At 48.3% G+C, this 27186-nt stretch overlaps 2 protein-coding genes across 3 annotated transcripts in view; both read left to right on the top strand.

Annotated features, from left to right (window-relative positions):
• FZD3 (frizzled class receptor 3) overlaps positions 1-10784 on the top strand; it is a 37845-nt gene extending 27061 nt beyond the window's left edge. For both annotated transcript variants that reach the window (XM_085057182.1, XM_085057183.1), the window contains exons 4-6: positions 5462-5610; positions 7627-7860; positions 9786-10784. In XM_085057182.1, coding sequence (XP_084913308.1) covers positions 5462-5610; positions 7627-7860; positions 9786-9999 — 597 coding nt within the window. In that variant the 3' untranslated portion in view covers positions 10000-10784. The remainder of the gene's footprint in view (positions 1-5461; positions 5611-7626; positions 7861-9785) is intronic.
• An 11449-nt stretch (positions 10785-22233) lies between these two features.
• EXTL3 (exostosin like glycosyltransferase 3) overlaps positions 22234-27186 on the top strand; it is a 127611-nt gene continuing 122658 nt past the window's right edge. The window contains exon 1 of the mRNA XM_085057177.1: positions 22234-22318. The gene's annotated coding sequence lies outside the window, so the exon portion shown is untranslated. The remainder of the gene's footprint in view (positions 22319-27186) is intronic.

The raw sequence follows: 27186 nt of genomic DNA, 5'->3' as shown, positions 1-27186 counted from the left end.
TGTGATTGATCAGCCGGGGGCAGGAGGGGAAAATATTCAGGAATTGGGTATATTAGCACTGAAATGAGCAGTGTGGCCACAGTTTTCTCTGGAGAAAATGTGGAAATTGATGGTTTTAACCTCTTTTTTGGAGCAGCTGCTCACCGCGGCCTGAGGGAGGGAGGGAAACCTCTGCATGCCTGAGGGGGAATTCTGAGGGAATTCTGAGGGAAAAAAATTCTTGTTGGATGCTCTGCACCAGCCCAGCAGATGGGAGGGGAAATAGGAGGCACAGAAATCCTTTTTATTCCATTTTATTTCCCTTTATTCCATTTTATTAGACGTTTTATGTGACAGAACTCGCTGGGTGAGGCCTGGGTGTGTGAGGAGCTCCGAGCAGGCCGCGGATCCCAAAACCCAAATATATCCTAACTGTTCTTGTCAGCTGGAATTCCACATGGAAATCCTTCCTGGGAGGGTGGAGAGGGGTTGGGATGGAATTTTCGGAGAATTGGTTGCCTCAGAATCCCTGAAAGTTGGATTTAGATCCCCCTGGGATGGTGGAAGCTGTTTGGGTTGGAATTGGATGAACTTTAAGGTCCCTTCCCACCCAAACCATTCTAAAATTCCACAAAATTGCCAAATTCTTGAGTTGCTGGAATTCTCAAACCCCTCTGGCATCCCTAGAAAAGTGATGGGATATGAAGGAAAACAGGGAATCACCAGGAATTATCTTCCCTCAGGGAAAGGTTTTCATCTCCAAGGGCAGTGCTTTCCATTCCTCCTGTCCTCAATAACTCTGTCCTCATGGAAAAACAGCTCCTAGTGCTCAGAACAAGCAGGATTTTATCTAGAAAAATAACATTTTAAACCCCAGAGGAGATCTGTCTGTGGATTTCAGTGTGAACGAGGAATTTTAAAGCCTTTGGTACAGGATGATGATGGCAGTGTTGTCCAAGGACAGTGCTTTCTGCTCCCCTGTCCTCAAGGAAAAACAGCTCCTGGTGCTCAGAACAAGCAGGGTTTTATCTAGAAAAATAGCATTTTAAACCCCAGAGGAGATCTGTCTCTGAATTTAAGCATGAAGGGGGAATTTTGAAAGCCTTTTTTGGCTTTCATGACGATGATGATGGCAGTGTTGTCCAAGGACAGCACTTTCCACTCCCCCTGTCTTCATGGAAAAACAGCTCCTGGTGCTCAGAACAAGCAGAGTTTTATCTAGAAAAAGGATATTTTAAACCCCAGAGGAGATCTGTCTCTGGATTTCAGCATGAAGGGGGACTTTTAAAGCCTTTGGTGCAGGATGATGATGGCAGCGTTGAGGTTCACAGGCTTAAGAAGCATCTGGACACAATGCCAAATAAAAAAAGAAAAAATAAAAGAAAAAAAAAAGAAAGAAAACAGAATTAAATTCCTTAGTATACGTTCCCAGTTACTGTTTCAGCTGGTAACAGGAATGCAGACTCCAGAATTGATTTTAGGAGGTTTTTTTCCCTCCCTGCTGCACCAGCAGTGGGATTCAATCTCTGATATCGATATCATCCCCACATCACCATCTCTGACAAAAAAACCCAATAATTTTTATTATTTCATGGCTGAAACGCTGCCTTAGCCTCTATTTTTAGCTGCTGCATGTTGGGAATTTTATTGATGTTTCACAGCTTGGGGTTCTGGCAGAACAGAAGGGTGAAGTCAGTGTTCCTGCAGGGCTGATTTCGGGGGAAATTGCTTTTATTGGGATTTCTGGTTGACCCTAAAGTCCCAATCTGGATTCCTGGAGGATGTTTTAGGATCAGTTTCCCCCTCAGATCCTTCCTCTGAAAGCAGAATATCTAAAATTCCATCGGGGAAATTTTGAAATTTAAAAAAAAAAAAATTAAAAAAAATTTTTTATTGGGATCCTCTAGCGTGTTCCCAATAAAAATTAATGGTAGTAATCACTAAATGCAAAAATGCAGCAATGCCCTCAGCTAAAATCCCTTTCAATCTTTAATTGTAGCACGAGCAAGAACAGACTGAATTTCCCAATAAAATGAGAAATTATGACAAGATCTGTTACGTGGCATTGTGTGGAGCAGCTGCCAAGGGTTTTGTACAAAAGTGAGAGATGAAAAACACATTTTAAATTCTGCATTTCAGCTCCTTGCAGTAGTTCAGCTTTCGGGGAGGTTTCTTAAATAAACTCCAAGAGTTTATTCAGATATCCAGGAGGGAAATAGAGGCAGGTAGTGCTTAAATAAATTTCCATTTAAACCCAAAGGTATTTCCTTATAACCTGAATTTTTAGAAGTGTGGGTGGAAAGTGCATCAGGTGACATTTATTGATTTTTCCCTGCATCACCTCCTCTCCCCTAGAAAATAAACTCAAACCAGGATCCTGTCCAGTTTTTACTGTCCATAAGGACCCAAAGCAGATCCCATTCATGGATATTTTTGGGAAATACTCTGCATTTTGAGGGAGGTGATGTGTGGAGCTTGGATATCCCAGGTGAATTCATAAAAAATTCATCATAATTCCTCATTCCACGTGTTGTGAATAAATCCAACCCCATCCAAATCTGCACCACTTCACTGCTTTTAATTTTATTTTTGACTCTTCCTGAAAGCTGAGCAGCAAAAAAATGAAAATATCATCAAAATCCATTTTGATGGTGAACCTGAGTGAGTTTTTGCCTAATTTTGCTGCTTTTAAACTGCACAGAGACAGAAAATGGCAGCGTTTTGGGTTGGAGATGCTCAGGGAAAAGTTGTGGAGCTTTTGGGCTCAAACAGCTGGATTTTGGGTCAATAAGTCATTCCAAGTTTCGTTTTTCCGCTGTTAATTATTATAAATGTCGTTAATTATTATAAATCCCTCCTATCTGCAGGTTAATATTGTTTCAAACAGGTGCAGCCACTCAGTATTAATATGAATTTAATGGGAATTACTCCCTGGATTTGCTGCTTTTGTGCAAAGAGGCTTCATTTGGAGAAAAGTGTGTGATGATGATTAATAACTTTGCTTTGCCAGAGAGCAGGAGGTGCTTCCTCTCACCTGAAAGATTTGTTGGATGCATTTATTTTAATTTTTTTTTTTAATTATTCATAGCATGGAGGTGTTGAGCCAGAAGTTTTGCTGTTGAGTGATTTACTGGAATATCTTGGTGGAAATCACACAATGAGAGAACTGGTGGTTTGTCCTGAATGCAAATTAAATTAAATTTAATTCCAAATTAAATCCCCTTTAGGCCAGGAGGAGAGGCTTGGTCCCGTGGACAAACATTAATTTTAAATATAAAAAATACACCTGAATATCACCTTCATTAAGGAATGATGAATTTCACCACTTATTGCACTTAATGTAAGCTGATGATGAAAGAATGAGGTGGATTTTGAAATCTTCATTTCCCTGGGTAATTTTTTATTGGGTAACCATGAATATTTTTGGGGTGGGATCTCCCAGGCTGACTAAAAACCACCTCAAATTTGAAGGAATTAAACCCTGTGGTGTCCAAGACCATCCGTGGTTTTCCCAGGTGGATGGAAGACTCTGAGGAAACATCTTCTAATTATGCTCATTACCTTTCTGCATTTTTATTTTCCACCTCCAGCAGTGACAGTGCTAAAAAACGTGCAATAATGAAAATATTAAACCAGAGATGGCTGGATTTGCACTGCTCCAGTGGGATTCCACTTTGAATTTTCAGTTTGGGGGAAAAACTGATTCTGGATGTTGTTTTAGGATGTTAATACCCCTCATGTTTAATTGGAATATGATTGGAATATCACATGGTGGGAGCCTATTTATGGCAAATCCTCCTGAAACAGGGTCTAATTCAATTTTGAATTTTCATTTTTGGGGAAAAACTGATTCTGGATGTTGTTTTAGGATGTTAATACCCCTCAGAATTCATTGGAATATGATTGGAATATCACAGGTTGGGAGTCTATTTATGGCAAATCCTCCTGCTACAAAGACTAATTCAACTTTGAATTTTCATTTTGGGGAAAAAATAGTTCTGGATGTTGTTTTAGGAGGTTAATACCCCTCAGAATTCATTGGAATATAGTTGGAATATGACACGGTGGGAACCTATTTATGGCAAATCCTCCTAATTTGATTCTGTATTTTCATTTTGGGGGAAAAACTGTTTCTGGCTGTTGTTTTAGGAGGTTGTACCTGTGTTTCTACATTAATACAATAATTAGGATCAGAGGGAAGCTCTGTCACCGTCAACCTCTGCCATGACCTGGTGACACTCAAACTGTCCCCATCCCCACAATTTGTATCCAAAGCCATTCCCAAATCCTGGGAATCCCAAATTCCTTCCCTGAGGATGGAATTCTCAAGGCTCACGCAGCCACACTTCTCTCCTGTTGCTCACGTTAACCACCTCTGGGTGGTTTTTTTTTCCCCACATTTCAGCGTTTTGTTTCTTTTTCTCCCAAATTTGTGTCCCTGTGGGTCGGAGGAGCTCCTTGCTTTGGGGTTTGGTTGTTCCCTGTCCTCCTGCTAGCCCTGCTGTGCATCCCAGAGAATTCCCAGAGAATTCCCAAAGAATTCCCAGAGAATTCCCAGAGAATTCCCAGAGAATTCCCAGAGGATTCCCAGAGAATTCCAGCCTCACCTCCCAGGGCAGAATTCTGTCTCCAAGCAGCTTCTTGGATCTTTCCTCGAGCCATCTGTGGGATTTTTAATCCTATTGTGCACCAGCTTTATTTCTGTTGGGATCAGGATAACGATATGCTGCTTGTCATCCATGTTTCCTTTTCGTTCACAGCACTGAGAAAATAAAAATTTTCAGGGTTTTAGGATATTTCAAGGTGTTTGAAAATCTCCCCGAGCTGGGATGAAAAGCAGGGAATTTCTTCCTGCAGTGGCCAGTGGAGATTGTGGGATCACTGGATGGTTTGGGACCCTAAAGAGACCCTAAAGGGACCCTAAAGAGACCCTAAAATTCATTCCATTCCAACCCCAACACCTCCCACGATCCCAGATTGCTCCAAGCCTCTCTTCTTTCCCTTGGTGCCTAAAAACGTTTGCAAAAATAAACCTCCTGAGTGTTTTTGAGCTCAGCTGATCTCCTCGAAGAATCAAACTTTGGGGTCGAGGAGAATTTCAGGTGTGCCCAGAAATCCCAAAGGAGGGAATATAACCCTGCAAAGTTAAAAAGGAATAAAGGATCAGCACTGACCATCCGTGAACCATTCCCTGGCGTTTCCCCAAGAGCAGCCACAGCACCTGGCCCTGCATAGGTTAATCCCATCAAAGCCACCACTCTGTAGGATTTGCAGCCCAGAAAACCATTTCACAATCACCCAGGGCGAGGACAAAAGCCCAGGAACCTCCCAGCAGTGCAGCTTTTGTCTGGCCCAGCGCTCAGCTCTGTCATGCTCCGTGGAGCCACAAAGAATCCCGACGCTGTTTTTATGATTTAAATGAGGTTATAAATGACTGCCGAGCCAGGAGTGGTGAGAAAAATCTTGTTTTTCCTCTCCGCAGGTCACTCAGATGAGCCGCCCGGACCTGATCCTGTTCCTCATGAAGTACCTGATGGCGCTGGTGGTTGGGATCCCCTCGGTGTTCTGGGTGGGCAGCAAGAAGACCTGTTTTGAGTGGGCCAGCTTCTTCCACGGGCGCAGGAAAAAGGAGTGAGTGGGGAGAAAATCTCCTTTTTGGGGTGTTTTTTCATGGAGGAAAAATCGGGAATGAGTGGAAAAGTCGTTATTGACAATAGAGCAAGGAAGGAGAAACAGCTGAAAAGAATTCAACAGCTGAAAAAAATTCAACAGCTGAAAAGAGTTGCTTCCTAACTTTCCCCCAAATTATTACATTAATATTCCCCTAATATTTCTCCAATTATTCTTTGGCCCCCCAGAATCGAATCTCCATCGCCCCACCTTCAAAATACCTTTTAACAAGGATTAAAAACACTCTGCTCCTCACTGAGAGGTGGAATTGAAGCTTTTAATTCTTAAATTCAGCTGCTCAGCTGAATCAGAGCTTTAAATTGGAATTAAACGCAGGTTCTCCTCACCGTGCTTGCAGTTAAAAGCATCTTTCTGTGCTTTTAATCCTCCTTATGCATCAGTGCTGAAGAGCAGCTGGATGAGTAAGAATTTCTTGGAGCTTCTGTGAGGTCGAAATTAATTTAGATTAGGGTAGGGTGTAAATTTAGAGACAATTTCTGTGAGGTTGAAATTAATTTAGATTAGGGTAGGGTGTAAATTTAGAGACAATTTCTGTGAGGTTGAAATTAATTTAGATTAAGGTAGGGTGTAAATTTAGGGACAATTTCTGTGAGGTTGAAATTAATTTAGATTAGGGTAGGGTGTAAATTTAGAGACAATTTCTGTGAGGTTGAAATTAATTTAGATTAAGGAATGGTGTAAATTTAGAGACAATTTTGTGGTAGCTATGAGTAGCTATTTTCACAATAAAAATTGCCTTTTAGGATGTTTTAAAATAGATCCACAAAGAAGCTTTTCAGTGACTTCTCCATGACTTTTGGTCCATCCTTAGGAGAACCCAGAGCCTCTGGCTTTGTTTTCCCTTGAGCAGGAAGAGGGAAAATTTTTTAAAAAAGAGAATTAAATAGGAAAAAAGAATGCAGGGGATGTGCTGCAGCCTGTGTGACTGTGAGCACGGAGCTGAGGTTATTCCTGATTTTAAATACCCTTAGGAGTGAGGAGGTGACTCCCCGTGCTCCCTGAGAGGGAATTCTGAGCATTCCTGGGAATCTGAGCTTGCAAACTGAAATAAAATAACGATATTTGCACGCTGAGCAAACACCAAGTGCTCACTGCACAGATCCAGAAATTGGAGAATTTGGAGAATTCTCCAGATTGGAGAAATTCAAATATTGGACTTGACTAACACAGCCTCATGTAGAGCTGCTTCAGAATCAGGGGAGGATTGGAAAAATTCAAATACTGGACTTGGCTAACATAGCCAGATGTAGAGCTGCTTCAAAATCAGGGGAGGATTGGAAAAATTGAAATGTTGGACTTGGCTAACACAGCCACATGTAGAGCTGCTTCAGAATCGGGGGAGGATTGGAAAAATTCAAATTTTAGACTTGACTAACACAGCCTCATGTAGAGATGCTGTGACCAGCACAGGTCTTTCTCATGAGAACATTTTGCTGTGCTTTATAAACAAAGATAAAGTTTGGATGTTTTTGCAAACAGGGTCTCAAGATTTGGGCAGTTCAGGCGTGGCCAATTAGGCCTAGGGGGAGGTTTTTGACTGACCAATCTGGGTGACCTGTGAAAACTCTATATATATGGAAATCAAAATAATAAAGTCTCTCTTTTCTTGCCTGAGAACCTGGGTTTCTACTTCTCTGCTAGCGGCTCAACAGCGACAGAGATGCTTCAGAATGAGGGGAGGATTGGAAAAATTCAAATATTGGACTTGACTAACACAGCCACATGTAGAGCTGCTTCAGAATGAGGGGAGGATTGGAAAAATTCAGATATTGGACTTGGCTAACACAGCCACACATAGAGCTGCTTCAAAATGAGGCTAGTGAGCATTATATCAGTTACATCATTATATTAAATCAGGCTAGAGGACATTATAACGTAAATAACGGTATTAATCGCCAGGCAGCGCTGCTCGTCCTGCTCGCGAAACAGCCTAATTAACGCTAATTAATTACTCAGGGTGGTGAACGAGAGCCGGCAGGTGCTGCAGGAGCCCGACTTCGCGCAGTCGCTGCTCAGGGACCCCAACACGCCCATCATCCGCAAGTCCCGCGGCACCTCCACGCAGGGCACCTCCACCCACGCCTCGTCCACGCAGCTGGCCATGCTGGATGACCAGCGCAGCAAGGCGGGCAGCGTCCACAGCAAAGTCAGCAGCTACCACGGCAGCCTGCACCGCTCGCGGGACGGACGGTACGGCAGGAGTCCCGGAATCCCGAAATTCCGAAATTCTGAAATCCCGAAATTCCGAAATTCTGAAATTCCGAAATCCCGAAATTCTGAAATCCCGAAATCCCGAAATTCCGAAATCCCGAAATCCTGAAATTCCAAAATCCCGAAATCCCGAAATTCCAAAATCCCGAAATTCCAAAATCCTGAAATTCCGAAATTCCAGGATTCCGAAATTCCGAAATCCCAAAATCCCAAAATTCCGAAATTCCAGGATTCCGAAATCCCGAAATTCTGAAATTCCGAAATTCCGAAATCCCAAAAGCCGAAATCCCAAAATCCCGAAATTCCAGGATTCCGAAATCCCGAAATTCCGAAATCCCGAAATTCTGAAATCCCAAAATCCCAAAATCCCGAAATTCCAAAATCCCGAAATTCTGAAATCCCGAAATCCCAAAATTCCGAAATCCTGAAATTCTGAAATTCCAAAATCCTGAAATCCCAAAATTCTGAAATTCCAAAATCCCGAAGACCCGAAATTCCGAAATCCTGAAATTCCAAAATTCCGAAATCCCAAAATTCCGAAATCCCAAAATCCCGAAAATCCAAAATCCCGAAATCCCAAAATTCTGAAATTCCAAAATCCCGAAATCCCAAAATTCTGAAATTCCAAAATCCCGAAATTCCGAAACCCCGAAATCCCAAAATCCCGAAATTCCGAAATCCCAAAGGGTTTGGGGGATGGGTGGGAGGGACCTTGAGGGTGTCTCGTTCCACCTCCCTGTGTCACCACAAAACACAAAAACGCTCCAACAGGATTTTTAGTGTTAGAGAGTTAAGGAATTACTGTATTGTCTGGTCAGGATGTTGTTTTATTCCGCAGAAATCATCTCATCCACACACAGCCCAGCTGTGCAGGGAGAATCATTCCATGATACGTGAATTTTACTAGATTTTTCAGTTATTTTATACAGTAAAAACACATAGAAAAGCTCAGTGTTCATTGCTCCAAAGCTGAGCAAACCCCCAGGATTCAGTTTCCCATTGGATCTGAATCTCCTCACCTCTGATATTAATTAGATTTTTCATTCTTCAATTTTCCTATCAGTCCTTTCCTGACCAGATATCTTCACCCCTGCTGGAGCAGATTCTTGTAGATAACCACTGATGTCCTGCTGATGTTCTGCTGATAGCTCTGTACCTTTTGGGTTACTTTATCTTGTACCTTTATTTTTTGGGTTACTTTATCTTTTACCTTTATTTTTGGGTTACTTTATCTTTTACCTTTATTTTTGGGTTACTTTATCTTTTACCTTTATTTTTGGGTCACTCCCAGTCTGTTGATCTGCTGAGTCCACCAGACCTCACCTGGTAGAACAATTGCCCTGGAAAGAAACCCAAAATTCCTTTTCTCGTGGTAAAGACAAACAAAACCCTTTGACTAAAGTTACACAAAATTTTTAAACTGGGATATTTTCCAACACCTGGGATGTTTTCTGTTACCCCAGGGTGCTCCGAGCCTGCCCAGCCTGGCTTTGGACACTGCAGGGATGAGGAGTTAACTTCTCCCAGCAAATCTCGGGCAGAATTTTGGATAATCCCCTTCCACCCACACATGTGGCCATAATTATGCTAAAACTGGATGTTCAGTGCTGCTTTTCCTGCCCGGGAAAATCCGGTGTGACATCAAGTGGGCAAACAGCGCTGCCCCGATGTCACCGCGGCGTTTTTTGTCCCCTGCCAGTCCATTTCGCGTCTGCAAACACCAACTAAACAAGGTCACAAGCTGCTCTGATTTAAGGCGGAGTCGAGCTTTCAGCATCATTTATCCCCGAGAGTTTCGCTGAGCTAATTATCAACCCCAGAGCCATTGTGTGAGCAGCGAAACGCTTCGCCCGGGGCTGGGAAAGCCTTTCCCGACACCAAATTCGCATTTTTAACCCAATTAGGTACACTCCCTGCAGCTACCGAGGCGTGGAGGAGCGACTACCTCACGGCAGCATGTCGCGACTGACGGACCACTCGCGACACAGCAGCTCGCACCGGCTCAACGAGCAGTCGCGACACGGCAGCGTCAGGGACCTCAGCGGCACCCCGATGGCACACATCACGCACGGCACCAGCATGAACCGCGTCATCGAGGAGGATGGCACCAGCGCCTGAGGGACAGCAGGGCTTCTGGAACCTTCCTCGGCGAGGTGACACTCAGTGTTATCCTCATCCTCATCCTCGCCAGGTGCTGAGTTTGGCCATCGAGGAGCTGGGATTGGCTTCTCCACGTGGAACTTGTGGGACTTGCCTCGCAGCTGGAGGGTTTTCCTCTGGCTCGAGTGACCGGGTGACAAGCTGGTTGTGTCCCCTGAGCCGCGCTGGAGGGGATTATTTATTTGGTAACTGCTCCTCGTGGGACACAACTGCTGGATTTCTCGTTCTCTGTGGAAAATAATCCCCTCCTGCTCTCTGCCTCCCTGCAAACTCTGTCAGGGAGTTGTTCCGATGAGACTGAAAGGAGCTCTTGGTGGTTGAAGGAATTTCTCCCTCCAGGCACCGGCAGGGGACAATTCCAGCGCTGCCTGAGGGACTCGGTGAGCTGGCAGCGTTTGCTCACACTGGAAATGAGACAAAAACAGCATTTTGGAGAAGGAAACTCCTCCGAGGATCAGCAGCTCTTCCCAGAGCTGTTCAGTTTTTGGGAGGGTGAGGGGAAGAGAGAGGCAGGGAAGAGTGAATTTTTTATAACTTGTACTGTCCTTGCTTTTTTTACGAAAGACTATTTAAATTTTCTACTCGTTTACAGTTTCTGTAGGAAGAGATGGGGTTTTAAAACCAGTTATCTAGATAATCTTCAGCCGTTTATTTTTTAGAGTCATGTACAAAAGCTGAGATTGCCTGTTCCTGATCTATTTAAAAACAAAAACCATTGCAGAAAAGCTGAATTTGTCACCCGAGCAGGAATGTACAGCCCATTCCTCACGGCCAGAGCAGAGCCTGTTTACGAGCCCAGCGCCTGGGGGAAGGCTGAGGCCAAAAGGAGGAGTTTATTCAGGATTCCTCACTTTCCTGGTGATGTTTTGGTTGGTTTGGGGAGGATTTGGAGATGGGAGGGAGAAATTGAGGAGGGAACGATGGGGAAAAAGCAGGTTGTGGCAGCTGGGAAGCCACGGGAAGATGATTTCTCCTGCCAGGCAGGGGTTTTGGGTACAAATCCACCTCTGCTGTGTGTTGATTCCATTCCCTGCTGCAGACCCATGGTGGATAATTCCCAATTTGGGCTTTTCCCGTGTGGAAAGGATCAGCTGGGATCCCAGGATGGTGCTGTGGATCTTCCCGAGATTCATTCAGCATGAGGGAACACTGCTGGCATGCAAACCTACCTCAGTAATTACTGCAGATCACTGCTGGGAAATGAATCCTCGTCTTTGCATTGTCCTTCCACAACAATTCCCTGGCTGAGCTGCCGGAGGCATGTTGAGAAGGCTTTGTGCACAACCTCGAGGGCAGGGCTGGGGCAGGAGCTGGGGGCAGGAGCTCGGGGGCCTCGGGGCTGGAGCTGCTCCGCAATTAACTCCTTTTAATTGCAGCCGAGGACACAACGGCAGAGCTCACAACCTGCCCCGGGAGTCACGCATTTAGCCCAAATTCTCTTTCTTGCTTCCACCGGGAGGGTGGAAGGAGAAGACAAACGGAGAGCAGCGTGGAATAACAAAGCTCTTTGTTAACAGTCAGAGCTGCTGCACCCAGGGCCTGGGGCTGAGCAGGCTCTGCTCTGCCTGTTTGCTCAGAAAACAGCCCTGGGGCCATCGCGGGGATCTGTCTGGCCCGGGAATAACCTTTCCCGGGGATAACTCTGTCCCAGGGATAACTCTGTCCCGGGAATAACTCAACTCTGTCCCAGGGATAACTCTGTCCCAGGAATAACTCTGTCACGGGAATAACTCTGTCCTAGGGATAACTCAACTCTGTCCCGATCCAAAGCGCACGGCTGTGGAAAATCCTTTTGAGGGATTTCAACTGGAGAAGCTACAACTCCCCGGAAGCCCCCAGGGTGGAGCTTTTGTTGTTTCCAAATTCAGCTCCTCCCAAATAGCCGTGCTGCTTCAAAGGGGTGATCTGGGGAAAGGGGATGGGAAGCTGAGTTTTCCTAAACGCTGGAACCGAACTAAACAAGCTCAAGAGTTTACACTGATCTTCTTGGCTCAATTTGCAGTATTTTTTTTTTTTTTAATAAATTGTAGCAATGCTTTGACTTGTTTAGAGCCAGGAGAGGAACGTTGATGGAGCTTGGAGAAAGATCCTGCTGGAAATGTTGTTAATTTGTGAGGCTCAATCCCCGTCCTGCTTCCAGATGGGAATATCTAAGTCATTCCTTCCTCATGGAGCCTAAAGGGACAGAGTCCTGTCACCCCAGAGAGGTGATTAAAACCTAAAACTGCACTTCTGGCTGGGATTGTTGCCTGCCTGTCCCTTCCCTTCAACACCTGAGCATTCCTCACCCGTGGCAGAACAGCAGCTCCCCAAAGGGGCTCAGGGGCCTCAGCCCCCAAATTGTTGTGCTGGGAGGCTCTGAAGTGCATCCCAGCTGGAATGTGGCCCTGTCCCCACCTCTGGCAGGGCCACCAGGGGTGTTTTTGGGGTGTCAGCTGCCTGGTGAGAGCTCCAGCTGAGGTTTGTGGGATTGGTGCTGAGCTTTAAATCCCCCCAGAGCCGAACCCCCCAGCCAGGAGGGCATTCCTCACTCCCTGGAGCTGAACTCGTGGAGCTGTGGCAGTGTTTTCTCCCTCCCCAGCAGCCACCAAAAGCCACATCCTGTGTCCCAGGAGCCGGGCAGGGCAGCTGGACAATGCCTGGCTCCTCCAGCTCATCCCACTGGCAGCTTCCTGCTTCTCCCTGCTGCACACACAGTGGCTGCAGCCCCAAAATGAGCCATAAAACACACAGCTGCTCATTCCCAGTGCTCCAGGGAACTGCTGCTCCTGTTTTGTGGTGCTGACAGCAGATCCCCCCAGTCTGTGGTGTTCCTTCATTCCCAATCCCTTCGGAGTTCATGGAAATATCCCAAACTGGAGCTGTGCTTGCATTGCATGGAGAGGCTGCTGCTCCTTTTTACAGCATAAACACCCCAACAGCAGCCAAAAGCCACATTTAGGTGTAAATGTGTTTGTGTTCTTCCTCTTCTTGCAGCTTAGACCCAAACTTTGCTCTGGAAGCGTTAGGGCAGCAGCTCTGGGGGGTCAGTGGTGAGCACAGGGTGGCACCAGGAGGCTCCAAAATCTGGACACAGCCAAATCCAGCTCCCAGGAGGGAGGGAAGGGAAAATCCCCTCTCAGGAGGGGCTCAAGGAGAAGAGCCAGGCCAGCCTCAGAGCAGTGTCCATCCTTCAGGGGAGCTGATTGTCCAGCCTCAGAGCAGTGCCCATCCTTGGGGAGCTGATTGATTGTCCAGCCTCAGAGCAGTGCCCATCCTTGGGGAGCTGATTGATTGTCCAGCCTCAGAGCAGTGTCCATCCTTCAGGGGAGCTGATTGATTGTCCAGCCCAGCCTCAGAGCAGTATCCATCCTTCAGGGGAGCTGACTGTCCAGCCCAGCTCTGGGGATCTGATTGTCCAGCCTCAGAGCAGTGCCCATCCTTCAGGGGAGCTGATTGTCCAGGCCAGCCTCAGAGCAGTGTCCATCCTTCAGGGGAGCTGATTGTCCAGGTCAGCCTCAGAGCAGTGCCCATCCCTGGGGAGCTGATTGTCCAGCCTCAGAGCAATGTCCATCCTTCAGGGCAGCTGATTGATTGTCCAGCTCTGGGGAGCTGAGAATCCCAAACCAGCAGCACTCTGTGAGGTGAAACCAGGCCCCAGAGCACAGGAGACATCCCGAGGTTCCCCCCTGAGCAGCAGAATGTCCACTTGAATGTGAAACATTCCCCTCGTGCTTCTCTCCACCCGGACTGGGATTGATTTCCCCCCGAGGCATGGCGTTTCCCTCGGTTTTGCTGTATCCACTCGGTGCATGTAACGCCCTGCCGCCTTTCCCAAGCACTCGGTGTGTGTTGGATCACCATCAGCTCCTCGGGAGAGGGGCAGGAGCTGCCACATCCCAAATCCATGAGCCCTCTCGGCAGTGGGATGTGTGGGGCACTCCTTGCCTGCCCCACTTGCACTCGGCTCTCTCTCGGTAGGTTTGTTTACAGTAGTGCAGTGTCGGTTTGGTAACGTTTGATTTTTTTTTAGCACTTTAACTGTGAGTGTACAAACTTGGTTCCCTTGTAGTTGGTGTACATTTTCATTTTAGAACCTTTGGAAGTTTTTAATAAAACGATGGAAATAAACTCTGGCAGTGGGTTTTCAGTTCTTCTCCTAAGGGTGTAATCCCACTCCCCTTAAAAAATCCGGTTCAGCAGCAGCTCAAATTTAAATGTTAAATAATCAAATGGCAGATTTCACTCTGGCCAGCAGCTCTCTAAATTGGAAGAAAGACTTTCTAGACTTAAATCTTCCCCCAATATCTGTACTTGTGGACGCTGGGCACTGTTCCAGCAAACACAAAGCTCTCTGCAGATTTCAGGCTCTGGTTTGTTCCACCCTTTCACGAGAACAGATCGCTCCAACCACCAGCATTTCTCGAGCAGAGAGCAGCCAGGAGCAGACAGGTTTGGGAGCAGCAATGCCAGGGATGTTTGGGGTTTTTATTGCCAAATCAAACCCGGGGACAGGATGACAGATTTATCTGAAGTAGCTGTCTGGTGTTTGGGTGGATCCGTGGTTGGTTTGGGTTGGGAGCCAAACCTGAGTCTGGTATGGCTGCTGATAAAATTACTCCTTTCACTAATTACAGCTGGGGCTGGTTTAGCACAATTCTGGTTTGGGTTTTGTTAGAAATAGTTCAGGGATGAAACTTGAGGAGCTGCTGATCTTCTGCCTCTTCCCTGAATTCAAAGTGGCTGTTGTGAGTGAGCAGCTGTGAAGTCAAGCAGCCAGAGGTGTGATTGGCCTTTCTTGGAGGTGAGGAGGATTCCCAGAGCAGCTGAATCCATCAGGGTGAGGAATGGAGGATTCCCAGAGCAGCTGAATCCATCAAGGAATGAGGAATGGAGGATTCCCAGTGCAGTTAAACCATTGGAGATGAGGAATGGAGGATTCCCAGAGCAGTTAAACCATCAGGGGTGAGGAATGCAGGATTCCCAGTGCAGTTAAACCATCAGGAATGGAGGATTCCCATTGCAGCTGAATCCATCAGGGGTGAGGAATGGAGGATTTCCAGTGCAGCTGAATCCATCAGGAATGAGGAATAGAAGATTCCCAGTGCAGTTAAACCATTGGAGATGAGGAATGGAGGATTCCCAGAGCAGCTGAATCCATCAGGGGTGAGGAATAGAAGATTCCCAGTGCAGTTAAACCATCAGGAATGAGGAATGGAGGATTCCCAGTGCAGTTAAACCATCAGGAATGGAGGATTCCCAGTGCAGTTAAACCATCAGGGGTGAGGAATGGAGGATTCCCAGTGCAGTTAAACCATCAAGGAATGAGGAATGGAGGATTCCCAGTGCAGTTAAACCATCACGGGTGAGGAATGGAGGATTCCCACTATCACAGGTTGCTCCAAGCCCTGTCCAGCCTGGCCTTGGACAATTCCAGGGATCCAGGGGCAGCCACAGCTTCTCTGGGAATTCCATTCCAGGGCCTCACCACCCTCACAGGGAAGAATCTTTTCCTAACATCCAATCTAAACCCACCCCAAGAAATCCTCGGTAACAAAAGGCTGAAACAAAATGGATGGAAATGGAAGGATCTTTTGTTAAAGTCATTTTCTTTAGGAGTTCTCTCCAGCTCAGAGCCCCAGCCCAGAGGGATAAAATCACCAGCCCTGCAGTGTGACAGTCTGGGATCCATCCACATTCCCAACGCCCCTGGCTACCGGTCTGACTGGTTTTTATAACAACACTTGCAGGCACCTCTGATTGATATTCAGCCTCCAGTTTCACCTGTTTGCCACCTCTCCCAGCACCCACATCCTGCCCTGGGATCCCAGTGGCACCTCTGCTCCCCTCCATCCCATGGGGACATCACAAGTGGGGAGAGCTGCCTTCTCCTCACCCATCTCTGTGATTTTGGGTTTCATGAGATCCCACCTTCCCCTTTGCTTCCTGACCCCATTTATTGCCTCCACAACCTCCCTGCAGCATTTTGATGCATTTCAAAGCCTCTGCATGCCGAGAGCTGGCTTAAAAAAATTGCTCCAAGGTGGGTGCTCAGAAAATTAAAGGTATCCTGATCCCTGAAATGGTGGGAAAGCTGAAAAAGGATGGATCTGCAGTGCCAAATGGTTTCCAGCTTCTTCCCGAGCCGCTGCAATGTAATATTTTAAATATAAATATATTAATATTCCTGTTTGGCATAGAAATATCCCCTGCTGCTTCCTGTTCAGTGCTGGATGGTGCAGAGGGAGAACGTGCTGAAAAAATCCCTTAAGGCCCTGAATTGCAACATAATCCAGCTGCAAATCCCACCTGGAATTCCTCAGAAGGGACGAGCCCCGACATTCCCCGCCGATGCCTTCAAAGCTCTCTGATCTCCGCCGTGGAAACGACACCATCAGATAAGGCTCAGCCCTGCCAGGAGACACGGAACAGCTGCTTGGCTGCAGAAAGGGGGATTAGGGGAAAGTTAACCTTGCTCTCAGGTTTGCATTTTTGGGTGGGGTTGGGGCTTTCGTGGTGGTCCCCAAACGCTGAGGATGAGGTGGCCTCGGGGACGATGACACCGATGACCAGAGGGAGCAGAGCCATCTGTGTGCTGGCTGTGTGGGAGAGCAGGAAAATCTGGGGCTAGCCAAGGATTTTGGACCCCAGTGAAAGAATTTGGGCCCCATTGAAAGAATTTGGACCCCATTGAAAGAATTTGGAGTTCTAGTGACAGGATGAGAGGAAACAGCCTCAAGCTGCACCACGGGAGATTCAGGTTGGACATCAGGAGGAGTTTCTTCACAGAAAATATTGGAAAGGGCTGCTCAGGGAGGTGGTGGAGTCCCCATCTCGAGGTGTCTGAGGAATGACTGGTCGTGGCACTCAGTGCAAAGTGGTGATCAGCCAAAGGTTAGACTTTTAGGACCTAAAAAATTAGGTCTTATCCAACCTAAATGATTCTGTGAAAACCAGGAGCCATCTTTAGTGCTCAACGCCTTTCCTCCACTTGAAATATTCCTCCCTAAAAGCGATCCTGAAGAACCTGACTGTTCCACAAAAGCTCCCGGAGCTCCCCTTGGAGCAGCCAGGGAGCGGGTGAAGGGGCGAGTGAAGGGTTAACCGCGGTGTTTGGGTGTTTTAACTGCGAGCAAAACGCTGCCAGAGCTCGTTAGTCCCCGCGCAGGGTGAAGGGACACGGCGCTAATTGGGCTGACGGCCTCCGGAGCTGTGAGAAATTAGCGGCGGCACAATGAGGAGGTGCCGAGCCTGGCGGCCGTTAGCAGGTGCCGGGTCACCCCAAAGCCCTGACCCCTGTCACTCAGCGGCTGTGACCCTCCCGACCTGGCCGCTCGGGAGGGATTTGGATCGCGGCTGTTGGGAAAGCTGGGAGTGGCGGGGCTGGGACTTTTTGTTTGTCGCCGGGAGCGCGAAAGGGAGGAGCCCTGCGGCCCCGGCTGCGACAGTGGGTGTCGCAGGGACATCTCTGTTCCTCCCTCCAGCAGCAGGAAATCAAATCCCCCATGCTGCTGCTGCCCCAGACCCTGCGGGGCTTTTACAGGCAGATTAGTGGGATCAGGGTGGTGCAGGAGCAGGAAAAGCTGCACCATCCCACAAGCTCGTGTGGCCATTACTGGGCTCAGCTCCCGGCGTCAGGAGCCCATTTTCCACCGGAATCAGAGCTCCTCGGACATTTATTTCCCTGTCTATCCTGTTTTCCCAAGGAGAAGCCATCGCTGAGTGCTTTTCCTCCCTCCCGGCACAGTGGGAATTGGGAATTTTACAAAAAGAGCGCTTGGAGCAGCACTGGGTGCAGAGAGGATGCTTTGCTGGGCAGGGATGGAGGGATGCTTGTGGGGAGGAATTGGGGTTTGGGGTTCTCACAGAATCCTCAGATGGTTTTGGGAGGATTTTCCGGGAGAACACACGATGGGAATCCTGTGCAGAATCCCGAGCGCCGGCCATGCCTCACATCCCACAAAAGCAGCGTCCCCAGAGGCCAGCGGGGATTTTTAATGCAGCAGTGCCACCCTGCGCACCGCGCGAGCCCTGGGCTCCCGGTGGCCAGCGACACCAGCGACACCAGCGGCCCCAGCGACAGGGGTGGGTGACAGGCAGGACGGTGGGGGTGGCGGCACTGGGGTGGGGACACATCCGTGGGTACGGCCGCGGCAGGGAAGGGGTGACATCCCCTGGGAATCACTCGATCCCATTGCAGAGGCCAAAAACTGTGGTTTGTAGGGACTCTGTGAGAGCTGGAGAAACATGGAATGTGCCAGAAGCACATCCTACTCGGTGCTTTCTGGAGCTGCAAACGGGATTTTTGTGCTGATTTATGCTTTCTCCCATCTTTCCTGGTGCACCAGAGTTCCCTCTTCTCATCCCTGTCCTGCCCTGGAGGGAGATGTGGGGGACATTTGTGACCCACAAGAGGAGTCCTGTGTCCCCAGCCCTTCTCTGAGCCCCACCTAGGACAAACCCCACGTGGGATAACTGGGATAATTCAGTTGTGGCCTCTAGGCGGGCTGGGGGAAGCAGTTATTTAGTGCATGGGTGTCTTCCCAGCACCCCAGAGAGCAGGAACACCCCAGGACACTCCCTGACACCCCAGGGACCCCAGGAACTCCCTGACACCCCAGGGACCCCTGGGTGCCTCCAGGTGCAGCTCAGCTCCGTGAGATCCCAGGAGGATGGAGCAGAGCCCTGTCCCAAAATTTCTTGCTGCAGGGGATTTCAAACCCCCATCGTGTCCCAGTTCCCTTCATGTCCACATACACACCTTTTTCAGGGTGTCAAAAGGGGACAAGAAACTTTGGGGACATTTTTGGGGTCAGGCTTTGTGATTTTAGTGCACACACCTGAGGGTACACAGGTAAATCCACACACCCTGCATGGCCACACCTGGCTGTTCCTCATGGGATCCTTGGGATGGTGGAGGGATTTGTGGGACATGGGAAGGGAAATTTCAGAGAAGTTCCAGGGAAGGGAAGTTTTGGGGAAGGGAAGTTTCGGGGAAGTTTCAGGGAAGGGAAGTTTCCGGGAAGTTTCAGGGAAGTTTCCGGGAAGTTTCAGGGAAGAGAAGTTTCAGGGAAGGGAAGTTTCAGGGAAGGGAAGTTTCAGGGAAGTTTCAGGGAAGGGAAGTTTCAGGGAAGGGAAGTTTCAGGGAAGGGAAGTTTCAGGGAAGTTTCAGAGAAGGGAAGTTTCAGAGAAGGGAAGTTTCAGGGAAGGGAAGTTTCAGGGAAGGGAAGTTTCAGGGAAGGGAAGTTTCAGGGAAGGGAAGTTTCAGGGAAGTTTCAGGGAAGGGAAGTTTCAGGGAAGTTTCAGGGAAGGGAAGTTTCAGGGAAGTTTCAGGGAAGTTTCAGGGAAGTTTCAGGGAAGGGAAGGGAAGTTTCAGGGAAGTTTCAGGGAAGGGACGGGAAGGGAAGGGAAGGGAAGGAAAGGGAAGGGAAGGGAAGGGAAGGCTCTTGGGCTGTGAAAATAAATAACAGGGCCCTGGGGAGACAGTTACAGTTGTGCAGGGAATCTCTGCTGTGACACACTCCCCCGGTGAGCTGGAGCTGCAGCCACTTCCCTCTCTTGGATCCCAAAGGCTAATCCTCAGGGAATAATAGACCTAAGCCTCTTAGCTGGCATGCTGTCAGTGCCAGCTGCTGCTGAACTGATTAAAATCAAATGGAAAAGATGAAATTCGCCCCCTCCAGGTACCCCAGGAGTTTCCCTGGCTGCAGGGATAGAGAGGAAATGCTCCTTGCTGGCTTTGCTCTTCCCTGTCTGTGTAACCAGACCTGGATGCTCCATGGAAATGTTTCCAGCCTTTGTAATCTCCACAAATCCCATTCCTGTGCTCCAGAAGGAGGTGCCAGCAGGTCTTGGAAGATGTCAGATTATCTGTGTCCAAGCTGCCACCTGGAGCTGGAGAAAATGGTGCCAAAAAAAATCAGTTACAGGCAAAATTTCCCATAAGGAAACCCCTGTCCCAGTCCTTGGTCACTCCCCAAGGACATCCACAATGTTTTATTTTATTTAAGGTATTGTTTGGAGCAGCAATTGCTGCTCTGCACATGAGACTCAGCAAACACACCAGGAAAACATGGGATTTCCGTGGATTTGGGAAGTTTCTGCAGCCCTCACCAGGATTTGGCCAAGTGTTTGTTGGGAAAGGGACCCTGATCTTTACATCTGTTTTCCCTGCTCCTGAGAAGCACCAGGAGCTGAAGAAGGACATCTTGGGAACAGAGGCTGAGGAAAGGGGAATTCAGTTAAAAAAGAGGCTTTTTGATTCAGAATGAGCTACAGGACAGATCTGCAATGTCACTTCACATTGCAGCAGACACCAGGTGGCATCAGAAAGCCAAGTGAGGCTTCTCTTGCCGTGGAAAAGGAGCCAAGTTGGAGCTGCAGGTGTGCACCCACCTGACTGCTCGAGCCTCTGGTTTTCCTCAGAGTCCTTCAATAATTCTCTTTTGTCACTGGTGTGTCTTTTCCAGGTCTTGTCCATGACCTGCCGTTGTTTCTCCTGCCAGAAAAAAACCCCAGGAATTACATTAGTGGAGCTTGATGCAAACTGGGAGGTCTTTCAGAGTGGTATTTGGGCTTTAATCCCATTTTTGGGGTGATCCCACTCTGGCTGGGTGGATCATCATCCCACTGGGATCACTTTTCCTCACGGTTTTGCTGAGTTATTGGTTGGCCTTGCAGCAGGATCTCATTGCTGGGCTCAGCAGAGCAAAGCTGCAGTGCTGACCCAGGGAGGTCAAGCCACAAAGCCTCGTTAATATTTAGGTGATTCTGCTGCAAAGCTGCATTAATTACCCACTCGAGATGAATTAATTACCCACCTGAGATGCATTAATTACCTGTCCAAGCAGCCTGGGCACGGAGGAGAGGAGATGCCTGTGGGGAAAATCAGGGCAGGAGGATCAAGGCTGAGCCTGGGCTGTGACCCTGAGTCCCCAAAGCCACCCTGCCCCACGTCCTCCTGGCTACAAATAATCCATCCATCTATAAGTTTCCAGTCCATCAATCTATACATTTCTATAACAACAGACCACTCTATGTGTGTCTAACTAGTCCTCACAAGGGGAATACTCTGAATTTTGCACCTCCAGCCGTGAGTGTCACCCCAAGAGCTGATGTGCCTCAACATCTGCCCCTTCCTCTCCAAACCAGTGCTTCCCAATTGTTTTCTAGAAGTGTTTTAAGACATCTTTTTTGGGTTCTGCCTGGGAATGAGCACAGAGAAGGCTCTGGAGAGACCTCAGAGCTCCTGCCAGTGCCTAAAGGGGCTCCAGGAGAGCTGGAGAGGGACTGGGGACAAGGGATGGAGGGACAGGACACAGGGAATGGCTTCCCACTGCCAGAGGGCAGGGAGAGATGGGACACTGGGGAGAAATTCTTCCCTGTGAGGGTGGTGAGGGGCTGGGATGGAATTTCCAGAGAAGCTGTGGCTGCCCCTGCATCCCTGGAAGTGTCCAAGGCCAGGCTGGACAGGGCTTGGAGCAACCTGGGACAGTGGGAGGTGTCCCTGCCATGGCAGGGGTTAGAACAATGTGATATTTAAGATCCCTTTGAAAGCAGAACATTCTGGGATTCCATGTTTTTACACATAAACAAACAGATATAGCTATAGCTATAGCTATAGATAGATATAGATAGATATAGCTATAGCTATAGATAGCTATAAATATAGATATAGATATAGATGTAGATATAGATATAGATATAGATATAGATAGATATAGATGATATAGGTATAGATAGAGATACAGATATAGATACATACATGTATACACACACTTTTAACATATAACATATAACATAACATATAACATATAACATAACCATATATATAATATATATTATATATTATATTTATTATATAACATATAACATATAATATATAACATATAACATATATACACATATATACACACATAAAATATATGCATACCAAATAGACATAAAATCACATACATATGAATATGAAATCACACACACACACATATATATATAAAATATATATAAACACATATACATAGAGTGTATACATATACATATATACACATATACATATATATAGAGATACACATTTACGCACACCTCCTCCCCATGAGAACCCCAAAGCACTCCGCGGGTCCCCCCGTCCCTTCCCAGCCGAGGTGCCACCAGAGGGCACCGCGCCCCCGCGGTTGGGCTCCGCTTCCCAGCATGCAGCGAGTGGGGCCGGGGGCTCGGCGGGCTCCGCGGGCTCCGCACGCCGGGCTGCGGCCGCAGGGACAGCGCGGAGCTCCGCGGGGCAGCGCAGCCCCTCCGCCAGGTAAGCGCTGCGCCCCGGGACGCTCTGCGGGGCGGGGATGGGTTTATTTGATTTCACTGCGCGTTGTGTTGTTGATGTTATTTTTTGGGTTTTGGTTTATTGGTTCGGCTTTTATTTTAATTATTTTTGTCCCGGTTATTGTAATGGTTTATGTTGTGATTCTGTTCTACTTTATAATCACTCCCCGCGGCACAGGAGGGGCTCCCCGGACTCAGCACCAGCCCCTCCCGGGATGGGTCCCGCTTGGAGGGCGATCCATCCTCCTCCTCCTCCTCCCTCTTTTCCCTCCCTGTCCCGGGCTGGAGATGTCCCTGGGGCTGGGGGTGTCCCTGGGGCTGGGGATGTCCGTGGGGCTGGGGATGTCCCTGGGGCTGGGGATGTCCCTGAAGCTGGGGGTGTCCCCGGGGCTGGGGGATTTTTCCGGTGGGTTGAACCCTGGCTGAGGTGCCAGCTGCTCTCTTGGAGGGAGGGCTTGGATTTTCATCCAGGTCCCCAAAGTTGGGGGAAACTCGTGCCGGTGGCCCCGGGGTGACAGCGGCTCCTCTCCCGCTGCGCCGGGATGGTGCAACATAAATTAGGTTTAATGTTGATTGCTGCGCTGGAGCAGCGGGCGGAGGCTCCTCTGCCCCCGCTGAAAGTTGCGTTCGAGTTGGGCAATTTGGGCCACGGGGAATGCAAGGAAAATTGGGAGGCTTTGGAAAGGCTTCTGTTCCGCAGGGAGGAATCCCTGCTGGGAGGGAGAGCCGGGAATGGTCGGAGAGGAGGCGAGCTGCCGCCGAGGGCAGAGGAATGGTTTTGGCTTCCCCTTCAGGAGGCATCTCGGCAGCCCCGCTGAAGTGGTACCTTCATGTTGGGCTGGGGCTGCGTTAACTCCGTGCCTGGGATGTGAACCAGGGGAGTGAAAGGGATTCTCCAAGTCAGGATGCTCTGGTCTCAGTTCCATAATATTTCCCCCTTCGTGTCATGGATCTGGGGGTGCTCAGGACTCACCACCTCTCTCGAATTGTGCTTTGAGTTGGTTAAAAAGCTGGTTTGCGCGAAAGCCCCCAGTCAGAGCAGCGTTAAAGACATTTTCCTGAGCCAGGGAGGGAAGTTGGCTCCGGGCTAAAGCAAATAAACTTGTATTTCATCATGCTGGGGCTGGGTTTCTTTGTGTTCCGCTCTGCTCCGGGCAGTCTGGGCTCCCTGCAGCCACAGATGTTTCCCCGGCCAACCTTCACCTTCAAACGTGTCTCGGTGGCCGAGCAAAGAAACTTCTGCTCCTTTGAGCAAACCCCGCTCCCTGCGGAGGCTGCTGTGCTCTCCGCCACCCTCGGGCGTTTCTCCGGGTATTTCTCCGGCCGGTTGCTGCAGGAAAGGGTTTTTTTGCAGGGTTTTTTTGTAGGGTTTCTGCTCCGGCTCAGCACCAGGCTGAGCTGCTGCAGCCGTGGAAAGTGTGAGCATGGCTGACCTGGCTGTGCGTCAGCCGGAGCCGTGCGCTCTGCTCTGCTCTGCTCTGCTCTGCCCTGCTCTGCTCTGCTCTGCTCTGCCCGGGGATGCTCGCCGGCTCGGGAGGGAAAGGATGCTGCAAAGGAGGGAAAACACGGTTACTTTGATCCCTGGAAGAGGTGTAGAAAGCAAGAGGCGCTGAGATGTTTCTCTGCCCGTTCCCAGCGCTGCAGACCTGGCCAGGTCCGGGAGCTGGAGCCCAGCTGGGTCCCAGCGATCATGGGGATGTGACTGTCCAAAGCAGGAGCCGAGGGGTGAGGGGATTTTCGGGGTGGAGGTGCTGCTACATATCATGGATGTGAGACTATAAATGGTCCCAGCTGTCTGCAGAGAAACCCTGAGCAAGAGCTTTCTCCGTGCTGGAGGAGCCTGTGCTGTCCCACGATGCAGGATGGACACTGTGTGTGTGCAGGAGTGACGAGGACATGCAGTCCAGTGCCATCTAACCGGGTAGCAAAGACCAGAGATGGGAAAAATGGGTTATTAGCAGGAAAAAAATAAAGTTATGTATTTTGCCCTGATGTGCTGTTCCAGAATAAATAAGGGGTGATGTGAGCCTGTTGATCCCTGGGCCTGGGGGAACCTGTGGCTTCTCTGCAGCGCAGAATCTACAGCTGAGACATCAAATCACTGAAATTCATTAAATGCATTCCATCTTATTATAAAGAAACAGATGAAATGTAGGTGCCAATGCCTCAAGTGCACGTGAAAAGCTGCTACAGTGGGAGAGAGAGAAGATTTTGACACGCTGAGCAGGTTCCATCCATTAGTCACAGTATTTCCAGCATCCACACGTGCACTCACGTTTCCTGTAAATAGATGCAGGGAAAGCAAACCTTGAGGTGACACAAGGGAATGGAGAAATCCAGGTGGGTTTTTCCCCAGCAGGACCCTTTATTGTCCAAGAGGGACCTCCAGCTTCAGTCCATTTGTGGCTGGTGTAGGTGATGCTTTCTTTTCTCTGATACATTTTTGGCTTCTTCATTCCGATCTTCGTGCTTTGGAAGGAGGGAGGATGGAAATGTTGGAACTCCTGCTGAAGAGTTTGACATTTCGTAGCAGATAAAGCCAAATGTAGGCAGTTGCTTGGATTTGGCTCCTTTCTGCTGAGTTTAAGGGAGGCAGGATGGCATTCAGGCTGGAGGTGGAGGAAGGAGGTGGCACACACACCCCTCATGTCACAGTGACATCCAGCTCGGGTGTTTTTAGCAGACATTCATCTCTGGGAACAGGCTCTTTCCAACTGGATTTGTGCCCAGAAACTCGAATCAGCCACATCCAGCAAAAATGTGAAGGTGAGAGAACATCTGCTCCCATGTCACCAACACCAGTTTTGGTGGGAGATGTGATTTGGTCACTGGGGATCCCAAAATTCACTTTGTGATTGTTGGGTGAGTTGGAATTGAAGGGTCACAATTGCTTCTTTCATTTCTTCTATTTCCCTGTCTGCCTTGGGAATGAGGAAAGGGTTTCTAGTTCCATGTCAGTGTTTGTCTTTATTATATCTGTTGTTGGTCTCTGGTGGGTCCCAGAAGCTGCCTGGAAATGGTCAAGCAGAAGTTTTGTGTGCTGCCTCCCTGCCCTTTCTGTATTTCCTTGGAAAAACCAGAGAGTTTTCTAAGGAATGTGGCCCAGGGATGCTTTTTCCTTCAGAATGGGTCTGAACTTGTCCAGCTCAGCTGCAAAACCCTCAGCTGCTTGCATGGGCCACTCTTTAAAAGCAAAAGCACTTTAAAAATTATTATTTTCCCAAAAAAATAGCATTAGTGGCTGGGATTGTCACTAGTTTGCATTCCTGGTGCTTAGATAATGGCTTTGTTCCTATTAGCTAATAAGGCAATGATTATGATAGGAAATTAACAGGAAATTGTTAAACTAATTAATTCAATTAATAGGAAATGCTAACAAGCATTTGCCCTTCTCTGGGGCTGCCAGGGGATGATCTCTGTGTCACCTCCAGATATCAGAGCACAGGGTTCACAGAGGAGCTGGGAGATCCAGGAGATTTTGGCATTGGTTTGCCAATCTGAGGTTTTTTCCCAACCAAAAATCAGAAAAGTTTGAAAATTTTAAAAAAAAGCCCAAGCAGTTCTTTCTCTCGCAGCTTTCATGTCACAGTTCACCTTTCTTTCTGGCTGTAATTCCTGCTGGGGCTTCTGGCTTCCCAGAGAAAGGGCATTAAAAAAAAAAAAAAGAAAAGAAAAAAGAAAGCAGGCATTTAATAATAGATCAAAAATGAGATTACGCAGTAAATCAACCCTCCCCTTCCCAAAATGCAACCAAAGAAATTGCAAATCACCTTGAAAAAGGGAAGGAAAACAGTGTAGATCAAACCCGATTTTTAAGTATGGATGAGGTGTTTATATTTTATTTAATGGCTGCGTGCTGTCCTAGAACAGCCTCCCTCCCCTGATTTCTGTTTGTGATTAATTAAACAGCAAAGATGAATTGGGATGAGGTGAATTCAGTGGAGCTCCAAAGGGGAATGAGAGGGGCACAGGTTGGCTGCTTGGCCCACCTGGTGCTGCTTGCAGTTGGAGGAAACTCCCAAAAACCAGGAGGCTCAATGAGATGCTCCTTGTTGTCCATCCCTGATGGCTCTGGACCGATTCTGACCAGGTTTGGTGGAGCTGTGGGGTCAGCAAGGGAAGGGAACCCAAGGGGCTTTGTGCCAAGTGAGTGGGTGCCAGCAGCAGTGCCATGATGGAGGGAAAAGGTGATTATTAGTCATGGGTAATTAGTCACCAGCCAGGCTGCCCCGGGAAGCTGGGCAAGCCCCAGCCTGGGCTCAGCCAAGGCTTGATGAGACACGAGTTCCCTGGAAAGGAGGCTTAGCCCTGGAGCTGGGCAATGAGACCATCAGCCCCAGGGCTGTTCTGGTTTGCTGTAAATCCTTTGGCTCTTGAAGGTTTTGGGTTTGGTGGGAGTTGGGATTGCTGTGGCCACCAGGACAGCACAGGACCTTCAGCCTGACCCTCCTGAGGTCCTGTATACACCCTTGATGAAGGAATTATCAAGAAGAACACGAGGCATAGACTGTCCTCTCCCAAAATTATCTTTGGATAACCCAGCCTGGGTCATTCCATGGGATGACAACTCACACAAGGCCACTTTGGACAGGGCTTGGAGCAAACTGGTCTAGTGAAAAGTGTCCCTGTCCATGGCAGGGGGTTGGAACGAGATGAGCTTTAAGTTCCCTTCCAACACAAGCCATTGTATGACTGCATGATCCTATAACATGAATTTTTTCTTGCTAAATCACCCACTTTTAAGCACAGAAAGTGTTGCAGCCACCCTCACTCTGTGAGAAGAAGAGGCTGAGGAGCCACATCCATCACAGCTGTGGGCAGGAAGGCAGGGCAAGAAGAGAGCAGGAGCAG

Source organism: Lichenostomus cassidix, chromosome 3 (assembly GCF_008360975.1).
Source record: "Lichenostomus cassidix isolate B80296 chromosome 3, HeHo_3.0, whole genome shotgun sequence".
In the NCBI taxonomy this organism is placed as follows: Eukaryota; Metazoa; Chordata; class Aves; order Passeriformes; family Meliphagidae; genus Lichenostomus; species Lichenostomus cassidix.
The sequence above is the reverse complement of the archived record's forward strand: the minus strand, read 5'-3'. Positions and strand labels throughout refer to the sequence as shown.